The sequence below is a fragment of the Talpa europaea genome (genome assembly GCF_964194135.1).
Source record: "Talpa europaea genome assembly, chromosome: 14".
Lineage (NCBI taxonomy): Eukaryota > Metazoa > Chordata > Mammalia > Eulipotyphla > Talpidae > Talpa > Talpa europaea.
Genome location: NC_140082.1, coordinates 67629439 through 67646181, shown reverse-complemented (window position 1 = coordinate 67646181; position 16743 = coordinate 67629439). Strand labels below are relative to the sequence as shown.

At 35.1% G+C, this 16743-nt stretch overlaps 1 protein-coding gene across 1 annotated transcript in view; it reads right to left on the bottom strand.

Moving 5' to 3' along the window:
* WDR64 (WD repeat domain 64) overlaps positions 1-16743 on the bottom strand; it is a gene marked incomplete at both ends in the record, with an annotated part of 151618 nt that overhangs the window by 88291 nt on the left and 46584 nt on the right. Inside the window, 3 exons of the mRNA XM_084253145.1 lie at positions 8781-8920; positions 11967-12046; positions 14490-14624. Coding sequence (XP_084109271.1) covers positions 8781-8920; positions 11967-12046; positions 14490-14624 — 355 coding nt within the window. The remainder of the gene's footprint in view (positions 1-8780; positions 8921-11966; positions 12047-14489; positions 14625-16743) is intronic.

Sequence of the window (16743 nt, the reverse complement as noted above, 5' to 3'; positions counted from 1 at the left end):
TAAATTCATCAATAAAAAGACACAGAGTAGCAGGCTGGATGAAAAAAACAAAATCCAACCTTCTTATGTCTCCAGGAAATACATTTAACCACAAAAGATAAACATAGACTGAAAGTAAAAGGCTGGAAAACAATCCTACAAGCAAATGGACCAAAAAAGAAGGCAGGAACAGCCACACTTATATCAGATGAAATCGACTTCAAATAAAAAAAGCTAAAAAGTGACATAGATGGACACTACATTAACATCAAGGGGACATTACATTAGGAAGATATAACACTCATCATCATATACTCACCAAATGAAGGAGCACCAAAATACATTAGACAATTGTTATCATCTCTGAAAACAGAATTAAAGAAAATGCATATGTATCTATTAGGAGACTTCAACACTCCATTCTCACCAATGGACAGATCAATGAGACAAAAAATGAACAGACACTAGAGCCCTAAATAAAGACATAGAACTCATGGAATTAACAGACATCTATAGGACACTGCACCCAAAAACATCTGAGCACACATTTTTTTCAAGTGTGCATGGATCATTCTCCAGAATTGATCACATACTGGACCACAAGACAAACATCAACAGATGAAGATCAAAATCATTCTATCTTCTATGATCATAAAGGCATCAAGCTAGAAATAAATCATGAAAAGAAAACAAGGACCGCCCCCATTCCCATTTCATGGTGATTGAATTCCACACTCCTGGAAGACCATTGGATGAATGAGGAGATCAAAGAAGAAATTAAAAAATACTTTGAGTGAACGATACAGAGGACACCACTTTCCAGAATGTATGAGATGCAGCAAAAGCAGTAATAAGAGGAAAATATATAGCAATGCAGGCTCACATCAACAAACAAGAAAGAACTTAAAGAAACATCCTAATCTCACATCTCAAAGAACTAGAAAAAGAACAACAACAACAACAACAAAAAAAATACCCTAAAGCCAGAAAAAGGAAATAATAAAAATCAAAACAGAAATAAATGAATTGGAAATTAAAAAAAAAATCCAAAAGATCAATGAAACTAAAAGTTGGTTCTTTGAAAAAAATAAACAAAATAGACAAACCTCTAAAAAGGCTCACAAAAAAATGGAGAAAACAAATATAAATAGGACTATAAATGAAAGGGGAGAAATCATAACAGACTCAGTAGAAATCAAAAGAATAATCAGAGATTACTATGAACACTTATATGCAAAGAAATTCAACAATCTAGAAGAGATAGACAAATTCCTAGAATGATATAATTATCCAAAGCTAGACAAAGAAAAAATAGAACACCTAAACAGACCAATTACAAGAAGCGAAATTGAGGCAGTAATAAAAGCACTCCCCAAAAACGAAAGCCCAGGCCCAGACGGCTTCACATATGAATTCTACCTAACGTTCAGCAGTGTATTAGTGCCTATCCTACACAAACTCTTTCAAAAAATTGAAAAAGAAGGAATACTACCAAATACATTCTACGTAGCCAACATTACACCAATACCAAAACCAAACAAAGACAGCACAGAAAAAAGAAAATTACAGGCCAATCTCCCTAATGAACATTGATGCAAAAATCCTCAACAAAATCCTTGCCAACAGAATCCAACAATGCATCAAAGGGATAGTACATCACGATCAAGTGGGATTCATCCCAGGGACACAAGTATGGTTCAACATATGAAAATCAATACGTGTAATCCAACACATCAACAAAAAGAAAAATAAAAACCGTTTGATCATATCAGTAGATGCTGGGAAAGCATTTGACAAAATCCAACATCCCTTTATGATGAAATCCCTTGAAATTCTCAGGATAGAAGGAACATACCTTAACATAATAAAAGCCATATATGACAAACCCAATGCCAATGTTATTCTCAATGGCAAAAAGCTGAAGGCCTTTCCTTTAAGGTTAGGAACAAGACAAGGTTGTCCTCTCTCACCACTGCTCTTCATTATAATACTGGAGGTCCTAGCCAGGGCAATAAGACAAGAGAAAGACATACAAGGAACCCAAATAGGGAAAGAAGAAGTAAAACTATCACTATTTGCAGATAATATGATAATACACATAGAGAACCCTAAAAACTCCACAGAAAAACTATTCAAAATAATCAACCAGTTCAGTAAAGTAGCAGGATAAAAAATCAACACACAAAAATCAGTAGCCTTCCTATACACAAACAATAAATCTGAAGAAGAAATCAAGAAAACATCCCTTTTATAATTGAAACAAAAAAATCAAATACTTGGGAATAAACCTGACAAAAGAGGTGAAAGACCTATACAAAGAAAATTATAAAACACTGTTAAAAGAAATTGAAGAAGACACAAAGAAATGGAAAGACATTCCCTGCTCATGGATTGGAAGAATGAACATTATTAAAATGGCCATCCTCCCAAGGCAATATACAGATTCAATGCTATTCCAATAAAAATCCCAATGACATTCTTCAAAGAAATAGAACAAATACTGATGAAATTCATGTGGAAAAACAAAAAACCATGAATAGTGAAAGCCCTACTGATGAAAACAAGGAGAAAGGAGATATCACACTTCCAAACTTCAAGGTCTACTACAAATTTATAATAATTAAAACAGTTTGGTATTGGAACAAAAACAGACACACAGACCAATGGAACCAAATAGAGAACCCAAAAATAAAGCCACACTTATATGAACAGCTAATCTTTGAGAAAGGAGCAAAGAATATGCAATGGAAAATGGACAGTTTGTTCAATAAATGGTGCTGGGAAAATTGGACCTCCACATGCAAAAAAATGAAACTAGACAACTACCGCTCACCATGCACAAAAATCAACTCAAAATGGATTAAAAAAAAACAAAACTGGACATAAGACTTGAAACCATAAAATATATAGAAGAAAATATAGGTAAAACACTACAAGACATACGTCTCAGAAACATCTTTAAAGACTCATCACCCAAAGCAGTGATAGTGAAGGAAAAGATAAACACCTGGGATTACATCGAACTGAAAAGCTTCTGTTCAGCGAAATAGACATTAACCAAAACAGACAGACACCCCACTGATTGGGAAAAAATCTTTGCACCCCATTCAACTGATAAGGGACTGATCACATAGATATACAAAAACTCACGTGACTCAACAAAAACAGAGTAGACAATCCAGTCAAGAAATGGGCAGAACAACTTTAAAGACATTTCTCCAAAGAGGAAATGCAAATGTCCAACAGGCATATGAAAAAGTGTTCAACATCCCTTATCATCAGGGAAATGCAAATCAAAACCACACTGAGATACCACCTTACACCAGTCAGAATGGCATATATCAAAAAAACAAGCAACAACAAATGTTGGCAAGGATGCGGTGAAAAAGGAACCCTCCTACATTGCTGGTGGGATTGCAAACTGGTCCAACCACTGTAGAAAGCTGTCTGGAGATTCCTCAGTCTACTAAAAATGGAGCTACCATATGATCCAGTAATTCCACTACTAGGGATCTACCCAAAGGACAAAAAAACAGTGATTCAAAAGAGCACCTGTACACCTATGTTTATTGCCGCACTATTTACAATAGGTAAAACCTGGAAACAACCCAAATGCCCAAAAATAGATGACTGGATCAAGAAGATGTGGTACATATACATCATGGAATATTACTCAGCAATCAAAAAAGATAAACTCATGCCATTCGCAGCAACATGGATGGAGCTAGAAGGAATTATGCTCAGTGAAATAAGCCAGGAGGAAAAAGAAAAATATCGGATGGTTTCACTTATAACAGGAATACAGGGGAACCAAGTAAGAGATCAGTGTAAAAGAAAATAATAATAGTACAAAACACAACAAAGCAAAAACAGACAATTATAAACCAGAGACATACTGCAGGGGAGGAGGAGGGAGAGGGATCAGAAGGAGGGAGGAGCACAGGGGACTGTGGTGATGGTGCATGGGTGCCTTGGGGAAGGAAATTCATGAGGACTCAATCTGAGGGGGTGGGGGGAGGCAAATATTGTCTAAAAAATTTTTAAAAATGATAAATGTTAAAATAGAAAGAAGGTGGAAAAAATAAAAATAAATAGGTTAATTTCATATACTATACCATTATATTTTAAGTAACATGTTTTTATATCAATATTTATCTATAGAATGTTCAAAGCCCACATATTTCCATTATATCACTTATAGAATTGAAGCCTCATTTTTAGGCATTTAATTTCTCACTCTCCTTCCTCTTCCTCTTTTTCCCTTTTTCCCTTTCTTCCTTTCTTTTTTCTTTCTTTTTTAATTTCATACTAATATAAGCAAGGTATAATGAACATCTATTTACATAGATCTTTGGCTATTTATCTAATCATTTTCTAGACTAAATGTCCCCAAATAGAGACATCACCATAAAAAGGGAGATATAATTTTCCCTGTCCCCACTTCATGCAGCCACCTTTGGTTAGCTCCTGGGAACCTAGTGGGCAAAACCATAAGGTCAGATGAAGCTCTATAACCCAGAAGACAGGTGGGCTCTGGAGAAGAAAGGAGTGGTGAGCTCTGCTTCTGGAGCTTGACTAGCACACACTGCTGCTGCTGCTGGGCAGGAGATACTTGAGGATGGGGACTCATGTTGCCATTTGTTGGATTTTTCCTTCTGCCCATTATTAGCTTTGGAAGCCAGGGGTTGAACGTGGGATTTCTTCTGGTCATGACTTCTCCCCCCTCACTGATCAGGGTTCTCACCCATCTTGGAAAATTGCTGGCAGGATCTCATGGAAGGTTTTAAGGCCTCTAACTACTCTGAATCACTTTCTGATGTGCATCCATGGTCTCACCAGTCTGTGCAGGTGCTTTTGGGGATCGCGTGGGAGGCTACAAGGCCTTAAAGGTCCAGGTGGGTGCTGGCAGTGTCCTAGAGGAGGTCACAATGCTTCGCCTCTTCTGGCCAGGCACTGGCTGGGTCCTGTAGAGGTAGTGAGGGCTCTTCTGGTTTGGGTGGGTGCTGGCATGGTTGCTAGAGGTATCTGGCTACTCTGGCATCCTCTCCAATACAGGTGCAGAACTTCACTGGTCCATGTGAGCACTGGCCAGGCCTCACATAAATCATGTGACTGCTCCTGATCTGGGCAGGAGCCAGAAGGGTGCCACAGAAGGTCATGACATCTCTGGCCACGCTGACTCCTCATTGATAAGGGTCTGAAGTTTTTCCAGTCCAGGTGGGGCCCGCAGGGTCTCACAGAGTCACAAGAATTCTGTTGTTATGGGTGGGGGCCAGTGTTGTCCTGTGGAATATTGTGAAGTGCCTGGTTGCTCTGGCTGTAATATATAATATTCTCATGCAGTAATCTAGGATGTCCCTCTATTTTGATTTTAAATACAAGTAACTCAGAAGAACATCTTAGTTATATTAATAGTGAATAATATCAATTAATATCGCTTCAAGGTATTTAATAATTTTGCTCTTATGAATGCTGCCCCTATGACCACTTTCTCCCTGACTAGTGTTTTTACATAAAATTTATTGTATAAATTGCTACTATAATCAGTCACTTTTTTGAGTTAGTCCCCCACAAAAGTGCCCAGAGGAGGCTACTGTGCCCCGAGGAGGTTATGTTCAATAAAGGTAAACTTGAACTGTTAACTAAATGTCAGTCATGACCCTGTGAGCATGGAAAATCCTGTTAATGTTTCTTAAAGAATGCAGATTGTTTTGAGTTAAAAAATATTGACACTCTTAGAAACAGAGGAAAAACTGTTGTTCTTGCCTGAGTTCTTTGTCCCTTCTCTAATGGAAAAAGAGATATTATCTCCCTAGATTATTTTTCCCTTTTCCCAATAAAAGGAACGTCTACTCTGTCCAGATGAATGTAGTTTGCATGGTATCATCCCAGTGTAGGCTTATATGTAAACATGTGCTCTCCAAGACACTGTTTTTTACTAAGATGAAGACACTCTCTCCTAGTCTATCATGTCTCCCCCTCTCCTTTATTCTCCTGGTCCTTAAACACAGAATAAATAATCCCTGTGCTGCTCCATTTGTCTTTGGAATTGAAACCATTTAGATTCTCCATACATTTGTTATTACCTTTTGACTTTTTCTCCTACTGATCTGTGAGGGCAATTTGTTCATCCAGCGGCATAAAGAAGGACCCAGAGCGACCTGTGCCCTGAAATCTTTATGAACTTCTGTCCTAAAGTTTAAAGATTCTTCAGGTAGACACCTAGGAGTGGAATTGCTGGATCATATGATAGATGCAATTTAATATTTTTTTTATTAAATAATAAATTTTATTTTTATATTCCCCCATACAACTGCACATGCCCCATTCTGACCCCAATCCCTCCCCTCCTGGCCCCCACCCCCCAAAAAGTGTCTCTGGTTCATAGTTTTTGTTGATTTTGATTTTCACTTTCTTACAGTTATTCTTTTTCCTGATTCCCTTATTTAAGTTTTCTAGATTCCTGCTATGAGTGAGATCATCCGGTATTTTTCTTTTTCTTTTTGGCTTATTTCGCTGAGCATGATCCCTTCCAGCGCCATCCATGTTGCTGCAAATTGCATGTGTTTATCTTTTTTAAATGCTGAGTAATATTCCATGGTGTATATGTACCACATCTTCTTGATCCAGTCATCTATTTTTGGGCATTTGGGCTGTTTCAAAGCTTAGCTATTGTAAATAGTGCTGCTATAAACATAGGGGTGCAGGTGTTCTTTGGAATTGATGTTTCTGTGTCCTTTGGGTAAATACCTAGGAGTGGAATTGCTGGATCATATGGAAGCTCTATGTTTAGTAGGTCCAGAAATCTCCACACAGCTCTCCATAGTGGTTGGACCGTTTGCATTCCCACCAACAGTGCAGGAGAGTTCCTTTTTCTCCACACCCTCGCCAACATTTGTTGTTGCTAGTTTTTTTAATATGTGCCATTCTCACTGGTGTAAGATGGTATCTCATGGTAGTTTTGATTTGCATTTCCCTGATTACAAGTGATGTTGAACATTTTTTCATATGCCTGTTGGCCATTTGCATTTCCTCTTCAGAGAAGTTTCTTTTTAGCTCTTCTGCCCATTTTTTGACTGGGTTATTTTCTTTGTTGTTGTTGAGTCTCATCAGCTCTTTGCAGATTTTTGTGATCAGTCCTTTATCATTAGTGTTGGGTGCAAAAATGTTCTCCCAGTTGGTGGGGTTTCTCTTTGTTTTTGTTATTGTCTCTTTTGCTGTGCAGAAGCTCTTTAATTTGATGTAGTCCCAGCTGTTTATCTTTGCCTTCACTATCACTGCTTTGGGTGATGTGTCTGTAAGAAGACACAAAGAAATGGAAAGACATCCCCTGCTCATGGATTGGAAGAATTAACATTATTAAAATGGCCATCCTACCAAAAGCAATATACAGATTCAATGCTATTCCAATCAAAATTTCAATGTCATTCTTCAAAGAAATAGAACAATTATTGATGAAATTCATATGGAATCACCAAAAACCCCGAATAGCCAAAGCTCTCCTGAAAAAAAAAGAAGGAAATGGAGGCATCACACTCCCAGACTTCAAACTATACTACAAAGCCATAATCATCAAAACTGCATGGTATTGGAACAAGAACAGACACACAGACCAATGGAATCGAATAGAAAATCCAGAAATAAACCCACATATTTATGGTCAACTAATCTTTGACAAAGGAGCAAAGACTATGCATTGGAGCAAAGAAAGTTTGTTAATAAATGGTGCTGGGAAAACTGGGTCACTACATGCAAAAGAATGAAGCTTGACCACTACCTCACACCATACACAAAAATCAACTCAAAATGGATTAAAGAACTAGACATAAGAACTGAAACCATAAAATACATAGAAGGAAATATAGGTGAAACACTACATGATTTGCATATCAATTTAATATTTTTTAACTCCAAATCATTTTCCATATGCACTGGACCAGTTTACATTCCCACCAACAGAGTATAAGGATTCTTAACCCAACATTACCTTGATTTAAAAAAAAAATACAATTAAAAAAAACACAAAATAACATAAAAATTTTCAATTCATTACACTGACATTTTCTTTCTTTATTTTTTTTTAAAAGATTTATTTATCTTTTTATACAAGCACTGGGTACAGTCAGAAGCATGGGAGGGTGAGAGAATTCACCAGAGTCAGAGTGGAGAGCAGAGCAGGCGGACAGACGAAGTACACTGCTGAGGGGAGCAGCGGGCGGCAGGAGAGGTCTGCGCGCCATGTGGGACCCTCCTCAGGTGGCCGGGGAGCAGCTCGGGATTGAACCGGTGCTGCAGAGGCTACGGGAAGTTTCGCAACCCAGCGCTCAAACGCTTCACCACCGGGTAGGCCCTACACTGACATTTTCAAGCAAACAATCATATTTTTTTGCATATATAATGATCCAACACTCTCATTTTAAATATACATAACTCATATTTTCTTGTTTTACTACAATGGCTAGAATGTTTGAAACACTGATGATGATGATGGTAACAGAAATCCCTAATTTTTCTGTCTTTCATGATGATATTCATATCTATACTAGGGAGGCCTCTTGTGTTTTTCTTTTGAGGATAATATTGGCTATTCCCAATAATGTGATCATTTCACCCTTGTCTTTAAAAATGTTCTTTCTTATACATTCAGTGGAAACAGAAAACATGACTCATGAATTCCTTCTCTACCTTGACAATATTTTTCTCAGTGACTATCAACTATTTCAGTACAAGTTTCTATCTATTCTAGATGTTCCTATAGTTTATTTTACAGGAAAAATTTGCTCTGTTTCATTTTTTGTTACCTTTGCAGAAGAAAGACTGATCACATGTTGATCTTTCTCATTTGTTACAATCTCAGTGATACTGAACATGTGTCCCACAAGTTTCCCCACAGGCTTGGTGCTGATATTTGGGTGCCACAAACGGAGCACTTTATCATCTCCTAAAAATAAGGGGGCATATTTATTTTCTCAGATGTACATATGGTCAAAGTTTAAAGTCTCTCTCACTCACTCAACCATATCCTTATCATCCTTCGGATATCAAATTACAGTTTCTTCCAGAATCCAGTCTATGATTGACTTGCTAAGAGGTTTCTCTTAGTTTGGCTCTGCTTCTCATAGAGACTGTTTTATAATAATTGTATTTACACATACAAATGTGAATTCTCATAAATATTTTATGAGGTGTTCATTTGATTCATGAATTAATCTATTATTCATTTTATTTGTTTCCCAAAAGTATTTAAGGCCACTGTTCTCTTGCTTTTACATTATTAAATTATACAATAATAATAATAAAACAAATCAGAGGAAGAGGAACTTTTCAAATATCTCTCCCATTATAACAAATGAACTTTTTTCATGATCCCTTCTAGCATATACCCATAAAACCATATTATTTATATATAGCTACTATCATAGCAGAAACACTATTGTTTAATTGTAAAATCACATGGGTACATGGCAATGTATTTAAACAACATGGAATAGTATAACTTTTGTAAAAAAATGTTTTCTTTCCTACATGACCCTTATTTCACTGTAGGTAATCACTGTCAACATTTTTCCTGTCTTATCAATAGGCTATATTCAGAGTTAAGGGTAATACATTTCTATTCATGTTTAAATACTTTGAATTTTTTTCAGGAAGTACTAAGGAAGATAACCGTTTCTCAACAACAAATCAGTAAGTATTATTTTGGGGTACACATGCAAAATATATTATAAATGTTGGCAAAATACAAAATAAGTTTTTAAATATACTTTTACAAAGAAATCACAACATTCTATATTGATTGCACAGAAAGAATGGTCGAATTAAAATTTTGTAGGATAGATTTTGTCCTGTTGTTATTACATGTAAATTGAAGGAAAAGTTATTCTCTGGGTATTGAAATGTAACCTGACATATATTATATAACATTGTGTATGGCATGGTGTATGTTGTAAATAGCATGTATGCTGTATGTAAGTAAATATTGCAAAATTATTATGATAAGGTTAGTTAGCACACTTATTAGCTCAGTTGCCTATTTTGCATGTGATTGTGATGTGGGAACTTTTAAGCTCTATTCTCTTTGAGACTTTTAGGCATCCAATACAGTATTATTAACCATAGTTATTATGCTATACATTAAAGCTCAAAATCTATTCATTGTATAGACAGGTATTTGTACCCTCTTAAAGATAAAAATGTTATATCTTTAATATCATCACTATAATAAAATGTAATTAATATAAAATTAAAATATGATTAAAATAATAGAAATAAATGCAATATCTTCAATATGACTTAAATATAAGGTACATATATTTCTAATACATTTTATGCCACTATTTTTATATTTATAGATGACCATGGGTTCAAGTCTTCATAATTATCATTTTAGTTGCTATATCACAATTTCTTAACCATTTGTCAAATGGCTTCCCTAGTTCTAATTTTTTGTTTTAGTCATCAACAGCAGTAATTATTTTATTTATGTAGCCTTTTTCTTATTTTGGATTATTTCCTGAGGATAAATTACAAAGAGTTGGAGGAGCCATCAGTATTGTTATGACTTTAAAATACACTGTTAAGTTGCTTTCCAAAACGGTTTTACCAAATTCAAGGTCATCAACTATGTTTACACTAGTGTCATAAAACTCTGGCCAGCACATGAACAGTATCATGATTTTAAATGCTTACTATTCCAATAAGCTTAAAATGATACTTTGTTTTAACTTAATTTATATGTTAGCAAACGTTGTTGAGTATTTTCTCATCTCCTTCTGTGAATTGTTCAACCATATCCTTTGTTCATGATCTATTAGAATTCAGATGAGATTAACAATTAAAATTTAATAAAAATTTAGTATCATTATGTATATACTTACATGCATTTGTTTTTATGATAAAGATTGGTTAGTTAGTCATGAAACCTGAATTCTCTCTTACTGATACACAGAAATATATGTATCTTATATGTACCAATTTTTTTCAAAATTCCCTTTCATGAGGTGTGCTTGGGTTATTCTCTTTTAACTGGTGAAATACATTTTCAATGTATTTGAGCCATTATACATTCAGGGGTTTATTTGCAGCTAACATTATCTGAACAAACACATAGTTGTAATCTAATTGTGATTTTTTTTTAAAGCTAAGCCAAGCCATGAATAATAGTTTGGAAAATATAGAAGCTTTTCAAAATATTGGATTCTCTATTTCACAAATAATTAAATGACATCCTGGAAGTGTAGTCATAAAAACCTAAAAAGCATTTTAAGTTTGGATTCTAATAATTATATGATCCAACTCTCATATGACAAAAGAAATAACTCTTAAAGATTAAATAGTTTTAAATAAATTATTTGATTTGAAGAAATTAAATTACTTAAATTGCATATAGCATCGCATATAGAATTGCATATAGAATACAATATCACATTAGGAATACTGTGATATTTTTTAATGCTGTGATAAATTATTATTACCAAATACCTTTAGGGCATGAGGGGGAAATGTATATAACAGCATTATAACCTAAAGTACCATTTATAAATAAAATAAGTTATAAAGTCACAATTTATTTGCAAAAATTTTAAAATTCAAAAAGGTCATTTGAATTAATTAGTTAGCAAGTATTTGATTAGACACAAAGGGATTTTGTTAATATAGATTGAATTTTTATGTCAAGAAATTTATCCATACCAAGCCAGTCAGGTATAGAAGATAACCAGGTAATTTTCTAGTTGGATATTCAGAAGCCAGGCAAATGTGAAAGAAATCAGTTAATTATTGATTTGGAACTGACTGAACATTTGCTATGTTTCTCCGCATTCCAAAAATCCAGAAGCCACACAGAAAAAGACCAGTGGATTTGACTTTTTACAAATTTTTAAATTCTCGAACGGTAAAGTCATATATTATGAAAACCACTAGATTACTCCAGGAGAGCATTGTTTGTGAAACAAGAAATCTCAGTAGAACATGAACTGTTTTCTTACCTCCAGTGACAATGACATTTGCTTTTGTACAATAACAAAAAGTGTTTGCTCCTCTTGGCATGGAAAATTCTCTGACAGGCCTGGGAAACACAAATTAGATGTAAAATTTGTGTATTTTTCTTTATAATGTTAACTTTAATTTATAAATATATTATGTTTCATAGGCTCATTTCAAAGTTGGTGATAAATCCACTTATATCCATAGAAAATATTATGATTAAATTTCTGCTGACTCATGAGATCTTCTTAATCCCTAATGTGGTGCTATTAGCATAGCACTTTGCATTATTTCTGTTTTAAAAGGAATACAGTCCTCCACTCTGCTGTTGTGAATATGTTGGTTGAAAAGATGGGCAGGGATATATCATGTTTTTATACAGGAAGGATATTGGGGGCTAAGTGGGTCTGTTTGGTAGCATATGATGTCAAGAATATAGTTAAACATTTTTCCCTCTCTCACTACCCATATTCAACTTGCTGTCAAGTTTTGTTGATTTTATCTCTAAAGTACAGTGTAATCTGACTACCTTTTCCCATTCCTATTATAAGATCTTGATTCAACCCCCATCTCCTCGTATTAGAACTACCACAATAAAATGCTAATTTACTTGTTAGTGCTGAATGAAAAATTCCTCTCTTTTTATGTCAAACTGGAAACTGAAAGTCTCAATGCATTTTAAAAGACACTTGTGTTGCATATAATTAATATACCATGAAATTCAATTATTTTTTACTAAATGCTACACTAAAGTATAGAATTCAATTATTTTTACTACATTTATAGAATTATATAACAGCACAACATTTAGAATATTCACCACACTCAGAAGTTCTCTTGAGCCCACTTGGCATTCCTACCCCCACCACTAGCCCTAAGCTTCTACTGGTTATTTTGCTTGTCTCTGTAAATGTTTTCTTTACTGGACATTTCATATAAATTGAATCATTCAATATACAGTATTTTGTTTCTGGTTTCTGCCACTCACCATATTTTTTTTGAAATTTATCCATGCCGTAGCATATATCTCAATTTGTTCTTTATTTATTTTTTAATATTTTATTTTATATAATTCTTACATCATTTTTCATTTTTGCACAATGTATGCATTTTCATTTTGGTAATATTCCCCATACAATTGCACCCCCCTTTATTTTGACCCTAATACCTTCCTCTCCCCACTGCCCGCAGCAGTGTGTCTCCAGTCCATAATTGCTTGTTGATTTTAATTTTTACTTTGTATTAATTAGTCTTTTTCCTGGTCCCTTATTTAGTTTTCTAAATTCCTGCTATGAGTGAGACCATCTGGTATTTTTCTTTAACTTTCTGACTTATTTTGCTGAGCATGATCCCTTCTAGTTACATCCATGTTGCTGCAAACTGCATGTGTTTATCTTTTTTTTGATTGCTGAATAATATTCCATTGTGTATATGTATCACATCTTCTTGATCCAGTCATCTATTTTTGGGCATCTGAGTTGTTTCCATAGCTTAGCTATTGTAAACAGTGCTGCTATAAACATAGGGGTGCAGTTGCCCTTTGGAATTAATGTTTCTGTGTCCTTTGGGTAAATACCTAGGAGTGGAATTGCTGGATCATATGGAAACTCTATCTTTAGTAGGTCAAGAAATCTGCACACAGTTCTCCATAGTGGTTGGACCAGTTTGCACTCCCACCAGTAGTGCAGGAGAGTTCCTTTTTCTTCACAACCTCACCAATATATGTTGTTGTTAGTTTTTTTAATATGTGCCATTCTGACTGGTGTAAGATGGTATCTCATTATAGTTTTGATTTGCATTTCCCTGATTATAAGTGATGCTGAACATTTTTTCATATGCCTGTTGGCTATTTGCATTTCCTCTTGGAGAAGTGCAAATAGCCAACAGGCATATGAAAAAATATTTCTCCAAAGAGGAAATGCAAATGGTCAATTTGTTCTTTAAAAGTAAAAATTAAATAGGTGTTTTCTAGTTACCATATATACATATAATACAGAATATGTGTTAAGTTGTATTAGTATATGATTAGTTAGCATGTATAACTCTTAGTTATTAAAAGTTAATAAAAATCTTAGTAAAATATTTATTAATATTAATAGTTAATAAAAATTTAACCAGATATGAAATAAAACTATGCACAATATAAAGTAACCTATCTATGATGATTGTGATACAAATATTCACAGGGCTAGTCAACCAACTGAACTGTAAGAATGACTTTTAAAATGTAAAGTTTTACCAACATAACTATATTTGGGAAAAATACATATCTGTGTTAAATTATCATTAGCAAGAAACAAAAAATAAGCAAAGTTGCTGCTGGCCAGATCATCAAGTTCAGATTTGCATAGGTAACTTCAATTTCCTCCTGAAAAGCTAATCCTGTCAAACAAATGAAATGATCAACATCTGATTTTTCTGAAAACCCACTTAAAATCTCCAAGGCAACCATGGACTTATCAACAATACAACATCTGAAAGTCACAGAATACTTATGGATATTAACTACATGTTATTGTACTTACAAATTATCCTCAAGTCTCTTCAAGGATTCCAAAACTAATGAATGGACACTATCTATGGAGCAGGATCCAAAGCATTTTAAAGCTGAAATATATCTGATTTTCACAACCCAGTCATTATGTAGTTTCCTTTTAACACTGGAAATTAAAAAAACAAAAGTAGGCTTAGGTTAGATGCACAAGTTCCTATTCAGTATTCTTTGACTTTTAATGAGATTGGAACAATGAACTGTGGTGAAGCCTGCACATAATATTGCCCTATGAATTACACAATGTTAACTGAAAATTCATAATATGCCATATTTAAAATGGAAAAATAAGTTTATCATCAAATTTTGAACAAAATTAAAGGAATAATCTCAAAGACTCTCCATACAATATTGGCACTATTTTCACTACTCTACTGAAAAAAAGTTTTGGTCATTGAAATGGAGGACTGTGCTCTATATAGTTGTATATCTTAGGTGATTCATTTTTATATTTTTCACAAATACTTTCAAAACTGAAGAATTGGTAAATTTATGCTTTGTAGTCACTGTTGAGGCTGAGATTAGGACAGCCACCATATCAAACACTCATCAAACACTTCCTCACTCAGTTCACAGGACTCTGAGTGAGCAACTCCAGCATTAGTGGCAAAAACTGCTATTTTTCTTTTTTTGTCTTAACCTGAAGAAACCATCCCTTGGTGTTACAATTACTCATATTTTACAATATATTTATTTTCTCATTAACAAACATTAATTGAAAATCTATAATATCCCAGTCACCATGGACACAAAGATAATTAGAGTAAAATTTGTAACTTCAAGTTCCAAATATTCTACTTGAGGAATAAAAAGATTTATAACTTAAGACAGAAAAGATGGACAATAAAGGATTTAAAACACTAGAAAGAGAGCTTTATTTTTCTATGCTGGATTGTATAAAGTTTTGAAATTTGTGGGCCTCCCCGGTGATGCAGCGGTTGAGCGCTGGGTTTCGAAGCTGCCCGCAGCCTCTGCAGCACAGGTTTGATCCCTGGATGCTCCCTGGCCACCCCAGGAGGGTCCAACATGGCGCGCGGACCTCTCCTGCCGCCCGCTGCTCCCCTCAGCAGTGTACTTCGGTCCTTCTGCCTGCTCTGCTCCCCGCTCTGGCTCTGGTGAATTCTCTCACCCTCCTGCACTTCTGACTGTACCCAGAGCTTGTATAAATAAATAAATCTAAAAAAAAAAAAGAATTGGGACTTTAAAAAAAAAAGTTTTGAAATTTGTATGTTTGTTACATGCGTTTTTTTTTAATTTTTGTAATGTTTTGCATACCAGTATTTGTTACCCACACTCTCACCCCTCTGATTCAATATGAGTGAATTATGTAGATATTAACTGCAAGAAAGCTTTAAAGATAGCTCTTTGATTTAATTTTTTCAATTGACCTTAATACTTTTAACTCTGTTGGGTTTGAATATCTCTTGGTATAAGAAAATGCCTCTGTTCTCTCTCGATAGATAGATAGATAGAGAGAGAGAGAGAGAGAGAGAGAGAGAGAGATCTTGTTTCAAATAATGTAAATATTTGACTTGATGATCATTTACATAGTTGAATCATCTACATATAAATAGACCCATATTATGGTGGAATAGAGAGGTTGAGATCACTTTTGCCCAAATACAACTATAAAATATTTGCTCAAAGGAAGATGCAGAAGTTCCCCAGACAATTTCCAGGACTTTTCCACTAAGGTTGATGGTTGCTGCATGGGAGGAGAGGGAGGAGGCAAAGGGGAGAGACACAGGAAAGTAGACACTCCAGCATGCAGAACAGGCTATGGGTCAGCCATTCATGAGTTGTGGGGCACATGGGATCTGGTGAATTTCATCAAATGGACTTTTTGGGAAAGGAGTGCAGTAATACATATAGTAGTTCCAGCCTAGGTCACTGGGAGTTTTGTGGCCAGCATGGCTAAGGAAAGTTTCCCTCACCACCCTCCTGGTGGTAAGAGAATACAGAGACTTTAGCAAGATCCCAAAAGAAGAACATGTGGGATAGTGAACTCCCATTCCCTTTGAAAGAATCAAGTGGGTACAACATTTACAGATCAGGTCTCTCTCGTGTGAAACAGTGGTGGCACTGTCTGTGGCCACCGCAGCTCAACAGGAGCTCAACAGGATAGAGTCCTTTCAGGTACTCCCTGCCTGCCAAGACCAACTCACTCCAAGAGCTTGTGCCCTGTGGTGCAAATCTAGTCTCCTTTACCAGAAGATGCAGGCTAGATG